Genomic DNA, 17,717 nt, shown 5'->3' on the forward strand with positions numbered 1-17,717 from the left:
TTGGCTTGGCTTGGCTTGGCTTGGCTTGGCTTGGCTTGGCTTGGCTTTGTTTGTTTTTTTTTCTTTTTGAGACAGGGGTTTTTCTATGCTGCCCTTGCTGTCCTAAAGCTCTGTAGACCAGGTTAGCCTTGTACTCAAGAGCTCCACCTGCCTCTGCCTCCCAAATGCTGGGATCTAAGGTGTGTACCACTACCTTCCAGCTTATGTCTACAGACTCATTGGTTCTTAATCTGTGGTTATCTCCACAGGTTACATTACCAGATAACATGCATATCAGACATTTGCATTATGATTCATAACAGTAGAAAAATTAATTATAAAGTAGCAATGAAAATAATTTTATGGTAGGGGTCCCCACAACATGAGGAACTGCTATAAACAGGCCACACATTAGAAGGAAGATTGAGAACTGCTTTAAAGCTTCCTACAACCTCAACAGGAGGGTTCCATGTTTGCTAGTGGTTAGCCAAACTGTTAAATTGACAGAACCTCTCCTAGGAAGTCTTTTTTTTTTTTTTTTTTTTAAGAATTACTTTTTTAGCCGGGCGGTGGTGGCGCACGCCTTTAGTCCCAGCACTTGGGAGGCAGAGGCAGGCGGATTTCTGAGTTCGAGGCCAGCCTGGTCTACAGAGTGAGTTCCAGGACAGCCAGGGCTACACAGAGAAACTCTGTCTTGAAAAACCAAAAAAAAAAAAAAAATTACTTTTTTATTTTATATATTTGAGTACGTCTGTCTATAATGGATAAATAGGAATAAATCTTTCTACCATGGTTTTTGTTGCTGTACACATACTAAAGTTGTGTATTTGAGTATTTATGTATTGAGCTGTCTTCAGACACACCAGAAGAGGAAGGACATCAGATCCCATTACAGATGGTTGTGAGCACCATGTGGCTGCTGGGAGTTAAGTTTAAGACCTCTGGAAGAGCAGTCAGTGTTCTTAACCGCTGAGCTCTCTCTCCAGCCCCCTCTTGGGCAGTCTTAGTGAGGAGTTATTTAGATGAAGTTTACCTGAGGATCTGTCTTGGGGGGATCCTCTTGACTGTTAAGGAAAGATGCAGACTCTGGGGTTAGCCAGACAAAGTCTGCCCAGGCTTAGAACTGGGATGAGAGTAACAGTGGGGCTTTGTGCGGGGATTCAGGTTGTAACTCTACAACTTAGTGCCACAGATGCCACCTGGGAACATTCCTAACACATCTGACACATCTGTGGAGAAACCTATGTCCATCAAATGCTAGGCTCAGGAATATGATGAACTCCATACTTGAGAGGACCCTGGGAACTTGTGAGGTACCTCTGGACTCTGGTGATGCTTTAGCCTTCTTGTCCTTACTTCATCTACCAAGTTGTTTAATTGTACCATAATTGCACCACTGCCTGCTGGAGAAATCCAGGTGGTCCAGCCTGCCAAGCACCTGTGAAAGAGGGACCTTAGTGGTAAGACCAAGGACATAAGAGAGCATATTAGGTGCATACTGTAGTCAGGAATTGAGAGCCTGGGTGGCTAGGTCAGGTCCTGAATAGCAGTCTTGTTCAGATTCCTGGAAGTTGCCAGCAGTGGTGGTGCTCCCAGCACTTGGGAGGCAGAGGTAGGCAGATCTCTGAGGTCCAAGCCAGCCAAAGCAAAGGGGTTCAAGAGATGGTGCAGCAGCTAAGAGCACTGGGTGTTGTCTCATAGAACCCAGGTTTAATTCCCAGCATCCACATAGAGACTCAAAATTAGCCGGGCTGTGGTGGCGCAGGCCTTTAATCCCAGCACTTGGGAGGCAGAGGCAGGTGGATTTCTGAGTTTGAGGCTGGCCTGGTCTACAGAGTGAGTTCCAGGACAGCCCGGGCTCTACAGAGAAACCCTGTCTCAAAAACAAACAAACAAACAAACAAACAAAAAACAAAAAAAAGAAAAAGAGACTCACAATTATCTGTAACTTTAATCCCAGGTTATTGACCCTATTTTCTGCCCTTCACAGGAACCAGACACACACATACAGGCAAACATGAAAGCAAAACACAAGTACACATAAAAAATAAAGATGATCATTTCTTGTTTTGTTTTGTTTGAGACAGGGTCTCACTCTGCAGCTTGAACTGTCTTGGAATTCAATTTGTAGACCAGGCTGGCCTTTAACTCACAGAAATCTGCCTGCCTCTACCTCCTGAGCAAGGATTAAAGGCGTGCATCACTATACCCGGCTAAAAAATAAAAATCTCAAGAACAGAATGAAAAAAAAAAAAGATTCATGGATGGCAACCCACAGCCTAATATACCTACCATCTCAGCCCAGTCCACAGTCCACTGAGCAGTACTTAGCTGGCATGCATTTGCACCCAGTAAACACCTAGGAAACAACAGAATTCCCCAGGTGCCCAGTCTACTATGACTTGCTGCTACACTGGAGGCTGGGGAAGAGCTGGCCAACCTCTTCGGGCTGGAGTGGAGACTGGGCCAGCTGGACACAGCCACTTGTTCCTCTTGGTCTAGGGCTCTACTCTACCAAAGGCCAAGGGTGGACTAGGACAGTTCAGTATTTGAAACTTTCTTTTTACCCTCTTCTGGGCCACTGTTGGAGGGACTGGGCCCAGCCTTGCTGGGGCAGGATCTCATTCTAACACAAGCTGACTTGGAACTCACTGTGTAGACCAGGCTAGCCACAAACTCACAGAAGGTCTCTTGTCAATGTCTTCCAAGCATGAACCAGAAGAAAGGAGAGTTCTAGGTGAAGTGCACTGTACTCCAGGTTGGGGAGGCCTTGGGAGAACAGCCAGGGTGACACATAACCAGCTGGGTGACAGAAAATTCTAGAGACTCTGTCCCACCCAACTGGTTGATTCTTCAGCTCATCTCTTTGTCTCCTCCTTTACTTGCTGTGGTTCCTCAGGAGAACCTCTACCCTTCTCTGAACTCCGTTATCAACATGTGTCTGACTTAGGCAGAGCTAACAGCAAGGATGCCTGAGAGACAGGCATTTTGAATCCTGTGGCAGCCTGGCCTCCCAGTTCTGAGCTGTCTGCTCTGAACTTACTCCAGGGCCCTGCTGACAGCTGGCAACATTCCTGTGGCTTCTCTAAGTAGGCATTTGTGTCCCAAACTCCTGGGAGTCAAAGTCTGGACTCAAAGATTTGAAGAGGAAGTTTGTACCTCTTGCATCCTGGAAGAGACTGCAACTATCTCTTAGCTTCTGGGGTCTAAAAGGCAGGATGGGAGTCGAAAGAGCAGTTTGCAGTAACAGACATGAGGCTGAACCTGGGAGAGAGAGACAGGAGACCTTCCAGGGGGAGGGGAGGACCTAGGGGCAGCTGACAGAATTCTCAGATGGCCATGATGGGATAGGCTAGCCAAGAGATGACAAAGTCAAGGTGCTCCCGAAGTCCTCCCCAGTAACAAGATAGGGAAGAGATGGTCCTTTAGGTGAATGATAAATTCCCTAAAACTGCACAGCCTGGAGCCAAGTGTGGACATTTTGGAGCTGTCTCCAGCAGAGCTGCTTTTCTTTTCCCTTTAGCCCAGTCCCTCTGGGACTCTCTCCTCTGTGCTGGGGAAGAGGTGGCCTGCCTGAGTGGAGCCATTGGGGGAGACTGCTTTGTCAGAACTAGGAGAAGATAGAAAGGGTACGGTCCAGTCTGAACTGGGCTAGACTCTAGCATGGGGAGAATGTGGAGTGGACAGTCCTGTGTGCCTCTTTGGGCTCACATTTCTTCTCTAGCTGCTTCAAGCAAGAGCTGTCTAAGTCTCACAGCTTCCTCCTGACCATCCAGTTACATCCCCACTGTCTCTTGTCCTTCTCTCTGAAGCTTTGCTGTGAGTCTGGCCTGTTGGATAGTCCTGCTCTCTTGGCATCGCTGACTGTAGTGACTGCTCAAAGAGAGTGCTAACAACCTTTAAGTGTGAGTAACTGAGACAGAGAGGGTGCAGTGACTGTTAAGGACTTGTGACTAAATAAATGGGGAGCAGAAACTCAACTCACCCATCCCTGGGCATCTGCGCCGGCCTGTGCAGGACTATGTATATGCATTTATTAGCCAGCTGCACAGGGCATCAGGACACTTCTCTTGGGACTTGGTTACACTTTGGGATGCCATTTTTTGTGCATAGTTAAACCTGGAAAGGTTCAGTGACAAGGGGAGGTTATATTTTTCCTCTTATGTCACCCAGTGTCTCATTAATCTGCACCGAGCAGATCTCATTGGTACTGAGGAGGAAACAAGGCAGGCAGGATGAAGGGTCACGAGTAAGGGAGACCCCTTGATATCCAAACGACAAAGACCAATAAGGAGAAGGCTCAATTTCCTGGATGGGTCCATAGAGTCAGGACTGTGCCATCCCTGAATGTAATTGTCTAATATAGGTAGGAATCATGGCCCCACTCACAAGTCTCTATGAACTGAGAGAGAGCTGAAGAAACTGCCAAAGGTCACCAAAAGGATGAGTGGAAGAACCTGATTCTTCTTGTATTCCAGAGTGTGGGTTCCTTCCACTGTATTGCTCTAACAAAACCATCCCTCCAAGCCCATAGTGTCTGAATCAGTCCACATTTGAAGGTCATTGTCTCAGTTTGAAGAGCTGATTCTCAGTTCCCATTTCACTATAGCAAGAACTATCTTAGCACCAAGTCCACAGACCCAGTCAAAGACCCCACTGAGTACCAAGCATCTAGCCAGGTGCCTGGTGTGTAACAGGCTGTCATTGAGGAACTGTCTCACCACTAGATGATGAGTAGGCCACGGGGTACAGCCCCTGGCCCTTTTTCATAATGCAAAAGTATGGGTGCTGAGTGCCTCAAGTCTCAGCCTTCATGATATCCCAGCACTCCTGAGCCATGGCCATATTCCATTGACAACTGAGCCACAGGATCCTTTGTTTTCTGTGTATGTGCATGCACTGTAGCATGCATGTGGAGGTCAGAGGACAATCGCCTATATTTAAAACAGTACCTTTTTATGTTGTTTGCTACTGCATGTCCAGGCTGGGTGGTCTTTGAGCTTCTTTCTCTCCTACCTTGCTGTAGAAGCATGGGGAGACAACCTCTTAGCTTTGGATGAGTTCTAGGCCCTGAGTTGGGTTTGTTTTGAGACAAGGTTTCACACTATAGTCCAGGTGGCCTGAAATTCGATATATATAGTCCAGGGTGGCCTTGAGCGCTAGGCAGTCCTCCTGCCTCAGCTTCCCAAGTGCTGGAACTATACCACCACAGTTGGCCTCACAGGGCTTTTTTGCAATGGAGGACTGGGCCAGAAGTCACTGGAGAGTTGTCCAGTTTTGGCCCAGCTCTCTGCCCAAGATCTAAGCCAGATGGTAGTCACAGACAGGGGCCTGGGCAGATATAGCCAGTAGGCGGTCCATAGTGAGCAGCCCTGACTATAACAGGCTTGAGGGCCTTGAACAAGACTCTGCTAGCACGTCATACTTTAGCTCCCTTCTCCACCCCAAGCAGACTCTTCTCAGCCTTGGATATGGCAGTTTATTTTTCCCATCAAATGAAATTCACAGGACTCCAAGTGTGTTAGCTTATCTTTAATGTCACAGCAGTTGGCACAGGATGATGTTTGGTGAGGGGACAGTAGTGGACTGATAGTGTGTGTGAACACAGTGTGTCTTGTGTGGGCAACTGGCTGGAGCCATGGCACACCCGTGCGATGTCAGGGTGTTGGCTTTTGCTCTGACAGCTGGGTACCAACTCTGGCTGCTGGAGGAGGGATCCAATTCTGTTCCAGAAGCATTCTGAAGTTAGGCTGTTCAGAATGGGATGGGCATCTCATCCATAGCTGGCATTCTCCAATCCCTCAAAGGTGACAAGACTTGTAAGGAGGGAGGTGTCAAGAGAAGGCAGCTATATCCAGGACCTTAGGATCCGGTCGAACCAAGAAGAGAGGCTCCAAAGGGCCAGTGAAGCTGTGAACAATTTCCAGAAGCCAATCTGCAACCCTGCTCAAGTTAGCCTTAGGGTAAGGGGCTTTGTTCACTTGGCTGACTGTCAGGGCTGTGGCTAGTGGAACCTTTCCAGGGACCTGCGGGTGCTCCTTTTGGGGACCTACAATTAGTGGGCTATATTAAGACAAGAATCTCAGTAAGCAGAGCTCAGAAGGACCAAGGTGGAGCCTCCCTGGAGCAGAGCCTTTATTGTGGAGATACGGAAAGATTACCTACAGCAGGAGTCATGAAAAGTCATGTTTGTTATTTCCAAAAAAAGCCCCGCAGTGGCTAGTCCAGGAAACAATAAAACTTATATTACAGTTTTACAGTGTTTTGATCACTTGTGATGGGAGAAGGTGAGTCTGTTTTGTGCTGTTGGACTCCAACCCTGCTCTCAGCTGGAGTTCCCAAGCATCCCTTTCGAGACTGTTTGGGAAATCAGAGGTAGGTGTCGGCTGCCCTCCAAAATCCAGATTCTCAGTCCAGTGCTCTGCTCTGCCATCTGACCTGTTGCATAATGCTAAGTAACTGGATTGTATTCATGAAATTTCCGTTTTGTTCTTTGCTACCGGCCAGCAGCCCAGCTGGTGGGAATGATGTAGGTCTTTTGGGATATCCAGTGGGCCGCTTTTGTCCCAGGTCTCTGGATGCAGAGGCCCCCATCAGCTCAAGTGTTACATTCTTTGTGCCAGGGACACTGACACAGGAGTCACACACATGCTGAAACAAGATGATCAAGAATTGTTTGCACTGCTCACAAGCAACAGGAGCTCTGCCTTCCCCTCCCCCAACCTCCTTGCGGGTGGCGGAGTTCTGGGCTCCTCCTCTTCCCCACCAGACTAGGGGAGAGGATCCTAGGAAAGGAAATAGCTGATGCTTAGCGGCTAAAACCTTGCAGAAGAGGCAGGATGGAGACGATGCTAGGGGCCCAAGTCTGGCCACCTGAGTCAGTCGCGCTTCCCCGCCCTCGGCAGGCCAGGCCACGCAGCAGCCCAGGTTTCGCCACGCGGTGAAGTTCTGCGGAAAGTTTTGCAGTTGCTTCGCCTCTCGCGCCAGCAGGAGAAGCTGTGACGCAGCGTCTGGGGCTCCAGGCCCGGGCTGAAAAGAGAGGGAAGACAAGGCGGGAAGGAATTGAGAGTCAGAATAGGGGAAGATAAAGAACGCACGCTGGGGTCCGTGTGGACCTCGCCGATCCTCTTCTACAGCCTTCGCCTCCTCTCCCTCCCGACACCCACTTCCTTGCGGCCGGGTCCCCAGCCCAGCGCCCCCGCGCCTCCTCCTTCCCCTCCCACGCTGCCCGCTTTCCTTCCCCTCTGCCCCTCAAACCCTCCTCCAGGGTTCTGCGCTCCTCCCTCCGCCCTCCCTCCGCGGGGCCTGCCTCTTCCCTCCTCCTCTCCGGGAGGCATCACTTAGTCCGGACCCGGAGGAGGATGCGATCCCCTCGCCGGCGGTCTTTCGAGCCCAGCGCTAGGGCTGTCTCTGCACGCATTCCCGCCGTGCGCCCTCGGTCCTCGCGTCCAACGAGCGCCGCAGGGATGGGACCCATCCGACCTGCCCTCACGCCCTGGCCTCGTCACCTGCTGCGCTGCGTCTTGCTTCTCGGGGGACTGCGTCTTGGCCACCCGGCGGACTCCGCCGCCGCCCTCCTGGGTAAGGCGCTGCCAACTTGGCCAACTTCGGGGGCTGGCCCGCGGGGAAGCAGGGCCTCTTGACTTTTCCCTCCTTTTTTTTCTCACTCCCATCTCTTCTGCAGAAGTGTGTGTGTGTGTGTGTGTGTGTGTGTGTGTGTATTATGTGTGCGCACGCGCGTGCGTGCGTGTGTGTGTGTGTGTGTGTGTGTATGTGTGTGTGTGTGTGTGACTGGGTTTTTAAAATTCGTCTCCACTTTTCTGGGAGCAAGGGAGGGGATGGGAGGAGGAGCGCGCCTGGAGGTGGGGGAGGACCTGAGTGGAACCAGATGTGGCAGGCGGCGGGGGAGGGGAGCCGAGGCACCGAGGCCTGGGAGGGAGAGGGAGGGCTGGTGACTACTTATGTCCTGGCCACCCGGACCCCCGGCGCCCGCCCCACGCTGGTCTGGGTACCTTGAGCTACAACCGGAGAGCCAGAAGCGCATTGTTTCTTACTCTGTACGTGAGGGGTCAGCCGTCTGTTCAGAGTTGGGCAGTGGGGTCTTTATGTTTTCTTACTTGGTCTTCAAGGACAGCTTGTGGCAGAGGACTTCTGCACCGTTCAATCGGAACCCTGTGGGACAGTTTTGTGCCAGGAGGATCGAGTGCTTGTGCGTCTGTGTGCGCGTGTGTGTGTGTGTGTGTTCATTTCTCACTTTGTGTGGTCAATTCTGGCCAAACTGGCACTTCTCCAGCGTGGACAATCTTTGCTGCAAAAGCGTTTCTAAAGATGCAAAACCACAACCCACATAAAACCAACCACACAAGGCCCCCAAACTATACCCTTCTCTTTCCTGTATGGTTTGTTGTTGTTTGTTTTTTGTTTTTATTTTTATTTTTAAAGAACTAACTGAAATGTGAGATCAGACAGGTCCCTCGACAAGAAGCTGAACACTGATAAACATTGATGGGGTAGATCTTGGGGGGCAGGGGCGCTCAGAATTTTAAAAAATGTGCTGGGTGCTGCTGCCTCCACATCCCCTTTTTATGTTTAATTGGGGGCTGGGTGAGTGGGAAGGGATGGGACCGCGGCTGCAGCTTCCTGCTAGGACTAGAGGGCCCCCTGAAGAGTCAGAGACCTTTACAGTGGCCTGGTGTGTTGTGGACATTTGCTGAGGGGAAAGGTAGGGTCAGGGTGACTTTCCCTTCCACTTAGACCTGAAGCCTGCATAGACAGGAAGCAAGCCAGAGATCTTTGCAGCTAGGTAGCACATAGCCTGTCCCTCACCTCCAGGTGTGCTTGCCAGAGCCTTGCTCCTCTGTAAAGGACATGGGACAGCAGGATTCGAGGGAGGAGGGAAAGGACGGCCAATTCCAAGAGCCTTAGCTTGGGTTTTAAAGCCAGGCCCTGGGAAAGAGCTGGGCCAGAGTGCTGACTTGGTCTTTTCCCCGGGGAGATTTTGACAGGGAGGTGGAGATGCCTGATGAGGGGCCCAGTCAGGGAGGAAAAGGAGCCTTACAGTGTCCCTATGCTTCCTCATCTCTGCTTCTGTCCCTCCCTACTCTCTCAGACTGTCCCACACAAAATACTCATAGTCTGGGCTGTTGTGTGGCCTGGATCACCCACCCAAGCCCTGAGGAAGCCTGGCCTAGCCTGGCCTTACACAGCTGGAGGGGTGGGAGAGTTAAAAGGCTTTCACTATAGCAACTGAACAGGAGGGTAAAAAAAATCACACAACTTCCCTGTCACCGAACAAACACAACACCAACCCTTTTGCCTTGGGTTCTCCTACCCCTACCCTGCCAATTTCTATGGCTCCCTCATCTGGAAGGCTGGGCTAGGGTATGATAAGAGAGATAAGCACTGGGTAAATTTCACCAGCATGGGGAACCTGTAGCTCTAGGAAGAAGTGCTTTAGGATTTGAAAGGCACCTGGGGGGAGGGGCTGGGCTGGCAGCTTCCTGATCACCAGCAGGAAGCCCACTGGGCTCTGGATGAAGAATGACCGCTCTTGGGATCAGAGGTGAAAGGGCTGAAGGAATTCTCAACATAGGAGGTCAGAATTCATCTTTACTGCTTCCATGGCCCCATAAAATATGCTTTTGCTGTGATGCTGCTACGCTCTCCATGTGTATAGCACTAAGCCAAGTGCTTCAGAAGAGTTAGGATGCATCTTAGGGAACTGAAGTCTTTCAGGAGAGTGACACAGTTTGAACCATTAGTGTGGGGTAAGGCTCTGTGCGTGAGCTTCATCTCAGCCTGGAGCCCTGTCAGGTGCCTAGCATCCAACTTCTCATTTAGGTGTTGCTGAACCTATTTTGCAAAGTACAAAATAGAGTCTGATGATTTATTTTGGGCACATCTAGAAAGTGAAAGTCTGGGACCAAGGATGGTAAATGACCAGAAACCGAGGAGAGGACGTGGTCCAAGGAGAGGCTTTCTGGAGAGAGCAGAAAGGGCCGAAGGGAGAGCAGGCCAGGAAGGCGGTGCTGCTGCTGAATATTTTGTGGAAGCTTCCAGGGTTTGTGGAGGAAAAGGTGAAGGAAACTGGCCAGGTGCCTGGGAGGCCCCCCGATGAAGATACCACCTGCGGCTGTGGAGCTCTGAGGCGCTGTGGCTGTGGAGCTCTGAGGCACTGGAGGTTTCCTACAAAATGAGCTGTGGATTAGAATAGAGGGATCTGCTGTTTGGGTGGAGCACTGAGGACATCTTGGGAAATCCTGTTGTGGGGAAGGACTTCGGTCTAAAAGTCATACAAAGATGGCTGGCGTTCCCTCTGAGAGGTGTTGGGTTTTGTCCCTGCTACCAGAGTAATTGGACAAACCGCTGCATGTGTAGCCAGCTCCTGACCAGGTGAAGAGCTCTGAGCACTGTCCTCTATAAAACTCCGCCTACCTGGCTCAAGCACACTTGCCAGGGTCACCGTGCTCCTCCAGGGTCACCGTGCTCCTCCAGGGTCACCGTGCTTCGTGCCAGGTTTCTCTTCTATTCTGAGTTCACCTGGCCAAGGTGAAGGTTGCACACAGGGGAAGCAGGAAGCTTGCATTTGGTCCCAGTGTGCTCAAACCAGAGAAGTCCGGGGTCCACTAGTTGGTGTGACTGTGGGATAGGAACAAAAAGCCCCAACTTCTTAGGGTCTTTGCATTCATTACTAGTTTAAGCATGGGGGTGGGGCAAAGTAACAACTTCTCTAAAAGCCCTCGTTTCTATGGTGGTGGTTCCTCAAGTCTCCTAGCCCTGGGCAGATCTCATCTTAGCCCCTGGGAGTCAAATGTTAGAGCTGTTCTTGGTTTGTCAAGATCACATCACTAGAAAGTGGTGAATGGGATTCCATTGCAGGAGAGGCCAGAGCGCCTAAACTTAGCAGCACCAAGCCAAAGCAAAAGCATTGCCAGGGAGCCCTGCATGTCAGCTAGCTTGTCACTGTGACTCAGTTGCCTCATCTAAACAAGAGAAGACGAGTTTATTTTGGCTCTCAGCTTAGAGACTTCAGTCTGAAGTCATCGGGTTCCATTGCCCTAAGCCTGTGAGGCGACAGAAGGGTCATAGCAGTAGAGGAAGGCAGCCAGGAAGACAGGGAGGCACCAAGGACAAGGTATACACTTCAAAGACAAGTTTCCGTTGACCTACTTCTTCCAGCCTGGCTCTACTTCCTGGTTGCCCAGTAATGCCATTAAGACCCCATCATTAGTGTGGTCATCCATTAGGTTAAGGCCCCTATGACCTAATCAAAAGACTAACTCCAAACAATGTACTGAAGACCAAGCTTTTATACCCAAACAGAAAAGGATACCCATGAAAGGGACAGTGAAGAAGAGAATGGATGAGACAGCTCTCTGTTGCCAGCTATTGGGACACTTGGTTCTCATACATTTCTATGGGAGCCAGAGACAGAGACTAAGTTCCCTCTTCCTGCCCTTGGGCCCTTGAATTATTTACCAGGGAGGCATTGGTAAATAATTAACGAGTGCCTGAAGAAGCTGCAGCCAGGCACCCCAGCTCATGGAGGTGGGGATTTCATTCACATAGTCATTTGTTCATTCATTCATTCATTCATTCATTCCTCATGTTTACTGACCCTGTATAGCGACAAGATCAAGATGACTAAGACCTGTTCTTCCGGGCTGAGCGGTTGTGGCGGCAGGGAGCCATGCACACATTTAATCTTAGCACTCGGGAGGCAGAGGCAGGCAGATCTTAGTGAAGGCCAGCCTGATCTACAGAGTGAGTTCCAGGACAGGGCTACATAGAGAAACCTTGTCCTGAAAACCCAGATAGATAGATAGATAGATAGATAGATAGATAGATAGATAGATAGATAGTCTGTCTTCCTTTGAATCTAACTCCTTGCCCTGCATCTCCATGGGGGTCTCCCTGGACTTGGGGGGCTTCAGTATCACTGACAGGAAAACTGTCTTTTTAGCCCTTCACAAGATGAGGAGAGCCCTTTTCCCTTGACTGAGTCCTATAAATCTGGGTGGGGATGGGTCACTGGAATGGTGACACCACTCTTAGAAGTCACCCTGAGCTCTGTAGATTGTAGTTACTCCTCAGTAGGCGAGAGGAGGGCTGCACAGTGATATCTATGGCCCAGGAAATGCTGGGGACAGCCTGCTCCAACCGCCCAGGAAATAGACTGGACTGCTTCCTCCAGACAGCACACGATGGGCTGCAGGGAACCTTTAATTGTTGGTTTCTGTCCACACTTCGTCTCGGGGTCACTCTCCTCTCTTTGCACCTTCAGAGTACAGATCCTCGGATGCTCTGTGGTTAAGAGGACCTGACTTTGATTGCCAGCACCCACATGGCAGCTCACAACTGTCTGTAGCTCCAGTCCCAGGGATCTAACACCTCTTAGGACACCAGGAATATGCATGGTGCACAGTCACAGACATGTAAGACAAAACACCCATACTTCTAAATATTAAATTATGTTAATAGTATAGACCCTCCACTGACTTAACCCATGCTTTCTGACTTCCTCTGCCTACTTCAGTTCCTCTGGCTCCAGGAGACAACTGTGAAACCTCAGCTGCTTTCCAGCACCCTAGCCCCAAGCCTCCTCTATCACGTTCCCAGCATGCTCTGCTCCACACTCCCTGAGTCCCTCCCACTGCCAGGCCTTTGCTCACTGTACCTTCTGCCAAGTAGGTCCTTCCTTCCCTTGGCCTTCCCAGCATCTCCTGAGCTTTCCTTCAAGACTCTAATATCTTGAGAATACTTAAGAGGGAAGGTAATGCCAGTTGTCACCCACAACAATAAACCTTAGAACAGTGAAGGGCCGTGCCTCTTGGATTTCCCAGGAAGCTCGTCAAAGAGTTGTATCCATGATGGTTGTGTTAATCTTTTCGTTGCTGTGATAAACACCTGACACAAAGAAGGGAAAATGACTTTGGTCAGCAGTTTCAGGGGACTAACCTGTGGTCACCCGGTCTAGTTGCTTTGAACTTGAGGCAAGGTCAAAAGTCATGGCGGAGGATGTGATGGAAACCTACTAACCTCATGGCAGCTGGGAAAGCAGAGAGAGGACGGCCAGGACAAGGTGCAACTTCCTTCAGCAAGACTCCACTTCCAATAGGTTACCAATAGGGTGGACTCAGCAAGACTCAATCCATTGATTGGGTTTGAGACCTCAGTGTCTTAGCAGTTCCCCAAAGCCCATAACGCTATAACACATGAGCCTTACGGGACATTTTAGGTTCAAGCCACATAGTTTCTACAGGGACCCCTGAGGGGTTTTTGAAAGGATCATTGGTGTGGTCTCTTGTAGACTGAGGCAGGGGGTAGGTGTGGTCTGGCTTGTTTCCTTTCTCCCTCAATCCTCTGGACTTATTAATGGGACCTTGAGACCAGAATTACTTGAAAAGCTGTATGACCCCCCAGGATCTGCTGTCTTCCTTTGGCACATGAACAAATAAACAGTCAACCTCATAGAGTGTGTTGCATGAGAGGTACACACAAGTCAGATGACGGATGTCTGAGATGCACATCCTATGCTACTGGTCACTAAGCTATTGCTGATTTTATTACTAACAAGAAAGAAAACATGTGACTATCAAGGGGCTTAAATATGATAACGCAATCCTCAACAGCCTCCACCCTGGGTTTGGAGACAGCTCAGCACACTTAAAGGCACTCACTGTTCCTTGACAAGCACCCAGGTGTGGTTCCCAGCATCCATGTCAGGTGGCTCACAACCATCTGCAACACCAGTTTCCAGGGCCATCCAGAGTCCTTTTCAGGCCACCATGGGCACCAGGCACACATGTGGTATCCGTACATACATGCAGGCAAACACTCATCCACATAAAATAAAAATAAATAAATCTACAAAGGGGTAAAATGAGAAAATTTTTTTGTTTGTTTGGTTGTGGTTTTTGGCTTTTTGAGACAGGGTTTCTCCGTGTATCCCTGATCATCCTGGAACTCACTCTGTAGAACAGGCTGGCCTCAAAAATCACAGAGATCCGCCTGCCTCTGCCTCTGGAGTGCAGGGTTTTAAGGCTTGGCTCTACCTTACTTTTTGAGGCAGGGTCTCTTACTGAACCTTCAGCTCCCCATTGGCTAGGCTCACTGACCAGTGTCCCCGCCCTGTCCCTTGCTCCCACCACTGGGTGGCAGGTGCGCCACCACTCCGCAGCCAGCTTTTTACATGGTCATTCAAACTCAGGTTCCCATGCTCCGGCAGCAAGCCCTTGACTAACTGAGCCAAGTCCGAAGCCCCTGGACCCTTTGCTTTTGGTTCCACTAAAGCCTATATGCGTCTCAAAGCCGGGTGACTTTCTAAAAGTAAATTTAAGCCAGTTGGGAAGGGGGTTACCCTACCCTATTGGCCCTGCCTACCTCAGGTCTTTGTTCACCACACTCACCTCTGCATGATTTCACTTCCGTATTTAACCCTCTTGATGGCACCTGGGGAGCATTTTGCAGCCCTGGAGTGGCCCATGCTAAACCCAAAGCTGTCGCAGGCATACTGGGTGCTGTCCATAAAGGCCACTGTACTTGCTTTCCTCAGTGCCCATAGCACCAGCTTCCTGCAGGTCTGTCTCTCTCTGCCTAGCTCATACCTGAGCATGCATGCCCCAGGCTGGACACTGCCTTCAGCAAGAAGCCTCCTGAGCTGTGCTCCTCTGATATTTACAGCTGCCACCCTCTCCAGGCTTTGTGTGGCCAGGTCTCTCCTGCCTCTCTCAGCAGGGTGTTCTGGTGGTGGTGGAGTCCTGGGAGTCTCTCCGAGGGCCTCCAACATACTAAGCACATAGATTTCTGCCTCGAAGCTACATCCTGGCTCTTTAATCCTTGCACGGGTTCAATGCCTGGGACACGGTGGCATTTAGGAAATTTTATTGAGTTGGAAACAATGAAAGCAAGCAGACAAGTGTTCCGAAGACAATATGGGACATTTTAGATGATGTCATGATCATGAGAAACAGATGGCATCGGGTTAAATGAACGATAGACAGTCCAATGGAGGAGGGGAATCCCCAGAAGTTAGAGCTGTAAGCTGTTGTCAAAATGTAATGTGGGGCACGCCGGAAACAGCGCTTTGATAGAAAGTGAACTTTTTACTTTTAAATGCAATGGGGACAACTGGACTTTATAATTAGAAAATGCTGTGGGCCAGCAGTGCCGTGGTGGGGGACATGGTTAGTGTGTGTGAGGGTCTAGACGCTGTGGGGATTCAGTTGTGGGAGCAGGGTTAGCATGTGAAAGGCCCTGGGTTCAACCCCTGGCTCTGCACCTCCCACTGGAAAAAGCAGAAAAATTTAATTTCCATTTGCAGCTAATCATTCCTGAAGAAATTAGATGATATGCTGTCAAATCATAGACATGCTATGCATAGAAGGTGCAAACATAACGAGAAATTCAACTGGCTCTTGGAGCTGGAGAGATGGCTCAGTGGTTAAGAGCATGTACTCACTGCTCATGCAGAGGACCCAGGAAGAACGCTATTGAGGAAGACACACAATAGGAATCTGTGGCTTGCACATGTACACATGTTTATACACACACACAAACATGCACATGCCCAAAACAGTCAGATGTTCACTAGTTTTATTTTATGTGACTTTATAAAGTACATTTCATTCAAAGAAAAAAAAATAGCTGGGCAGTCGTGGCGCACACCTTTAATCCCGGCACTCAGGAGTCAGAGGCAGATGGATCTCTGAGTTTGAGGCCAGCCTGGTCTACATAAAGTTCCAGTTTCAGGACAGCCAGGACTACACAAAGAAACACTGTCTCAAAAAAAAAAAAATTAGGAGGAAGAGGAGCAGATGGATAGAAAAAGAAATGAAGGAAAAAGGTATCACGCTGCTCTGAGATCTCCAGTAGAACAGACACCTTCCTGATAGCTAAGAGAGACCTCTAAAATCCATTTAAAAAATGCAGATAAGTGTATTAGAGAGTAAACACAAAAAATTGGTTCTGTGTGAATGAATAAGTTCCTATTTCATGCAGCAGCTTCCAAAGAGGAGGATCCAAAGGACATACCATTTCTCAAGTTATGGTTACATATGAAAAATATCTGTACTAGATAGTTTTGTCAACTTGACACAAGGTAAAGTCATCTGAGAGGAAGGGATCTCAATTAGGAAAATACTTCCATAAGATCCAGCTGTAGACAACCCTGAGGGCAGTGGTTCTAAACCTCTGGGTCTCAACCCTTTGGAGTCACATATTAGATATCCTGTATATTAGATATCCTGCATATTAGATATCCTGCATATTAGATATCTACATCATGGTTCATAACAGAAGCAAATTTACAGTTAGGAAGTAGAAAGAAAATAATTTTACGGTTGGGGGTCCACGAAATATGACAACCTGTATTAAAGGGGTGCAGCGTCAGAAAGGGTGAGAACCACTGCTTTAGGGCATTTTCTTAATAAACAATTGATGGGAGAGGTGTTTGTTTGTTTCTGTGTTTGTTTATTTGTATGTGTGTGCACACGAGTGTAGCTCATGTTTGGATTTTCCAGTTGTGTGTATTGGTTTATTTTTGTTCATTTGTTTTTAATTTTTGAGACGGGGTGTTGCCTCTGCTTCCTGAGTGCTGAGAGGAACGGTGCATTCCACCCTGTTTGACTTTCGTCCGTTTGGTTGGTTTGGTTTGAGGTCTCACCTCACTGTGTAACCTGGCTGGCTTCAAAGTCTCCATCCTCCTGCCTCTGCCTTTGAGAGTTCAGATTAGAGGCATTTATCACCACATACAGTTCTCAGTAATTTTTTTCTTTTTCTCTTTTTTTCTTTTCTCCTTGGTTCATTCCTTCCTTCTTCCCTCCCTCCCTCCTTCCCTTTCTTTCCAGACAGGGTCTTGTTAGAGAGACTGAATTCACCATGCAGTCTAAGGTGACCTTGAATTCACAGGAATCCTCTGCATCTTAGTAATGTATTGTTTTGAGACTGGCTCCCATGTAGCTCAGGCTGGCCTCAAAATCTGAAGTTGAGGATGACCTTCAATCCTCCAATTGCAGGCACCCCTAGTTTATGCTCAATTCCAGGGCCTTGTGTTAGATAAACACTCTACAAACTGAATCATATCCCCAGCCCCCGTTAATTTTTTTTTAAAGATTTATTTATTTTTATTTATATGAGTACACTGTAGCTGTCTTCAGACACACACCAGAAAAGTGCATTGGATCCCATTACAGACGGTTGTGAGTCACCATGTGGTTGCTGGGAATTGAACTCAGGACCTCTGGAAGAGCACTCACTGCTCTTGACTGCTGAGCCATCTCTCCAGCCTCCCGGTAATGGTTTTAATGACTATTTTAAATTTAGCTGTCATGGTTCTTCGGTGTCCTTTACTTTGACAATGTCGCTTGACTCCTCTGTGTGACCTGGTGCTGCATTCCTGAGCGTTCTGGGTCAGCTGTCTTGTCTACATTACTTCCCCATTGCTGGATACATGATTAATATTATTGTTAAAACATTATTGTGGGGAAATCTGCATGAATGTTGTGTCCTTCCATCGTGTCACGTTGGTGACAGTGTGTTCCCGTGTTTTGTGTGATGCCGACTGATGACTCTTCTCTTGTACCTCAGACCACTCACTCACCAGGGTACCTCAGACCACTCCACTCACCAGGGCGCCTCAGACCACTCACTCACCAGGGTACCTTAGACCACTCACTCACCAGGGTGCCTCAGACCACTCCACTCACCAGGGCGCCTCAGACCACTCCACTCACCAGGGT

At 49.1% G+C, this 17,717-nt stretch overlaps 1 protein-coding gene and 1 long non-coding RNA gene across 3 annotated transcripts in view; one reads left to right on the forward strand and one right to left on the reverse strand.

Moving 5' to 3' along the window:
- Window positions 1-5,498: 5,498 nt before the first annotated feature.
- On the reverse strand, window positions 5,499-6,874 carry LOC114632176. The gene is made up of 2 exons (XR_003713045.1): window positions 6,802-6,874; window positions 5,499-6,630 (listed from the first exon to the last, which is right to left on the reverse strand). It is a non-coding gene; the product is annotated as an uncharacterized LOC114632176 (long non-coding RNA).
- Window positions 6,875-7,337: 463 nt separating this feature from the next.
- The window catches only part of Mrc2 (mannose receptor C type 2), a 60,820-nt gene continuing 50,440 nt past the window's right edge, over window positions 7,338-17,717 (forward strand). For both annotated transcript variants that reach the window (XM_028780640.1, XM_028780641.1), the window contains exon 1: window positions 7,338-7,560. In XM_028780640.1, coding sequence (XP_028636473.1) covers window positions 7,341-7,560 — 220 coding nt within the window. In that variant the 5' untranslated portion in view covers window positions 7,338-7,340. The remainder of the gene's footprint in view (window positions 7,561-17,717) is intronic.

The sequence above is a fragment of the Grammomys surdaster genome, unplaced genomic scaffold, assembly GCF_004785775.1.
Source record: "Grammomys surdaster isolate TR1022 unplaced genomic scaffold, NIH_TR_1.0 371, whole genome shotgun sequence".
NCBI lineage: Eukaryota > Metazoa > Chordata > Mammalia > Rodentia > Muridae > Grammomys > Grammomys surdaster.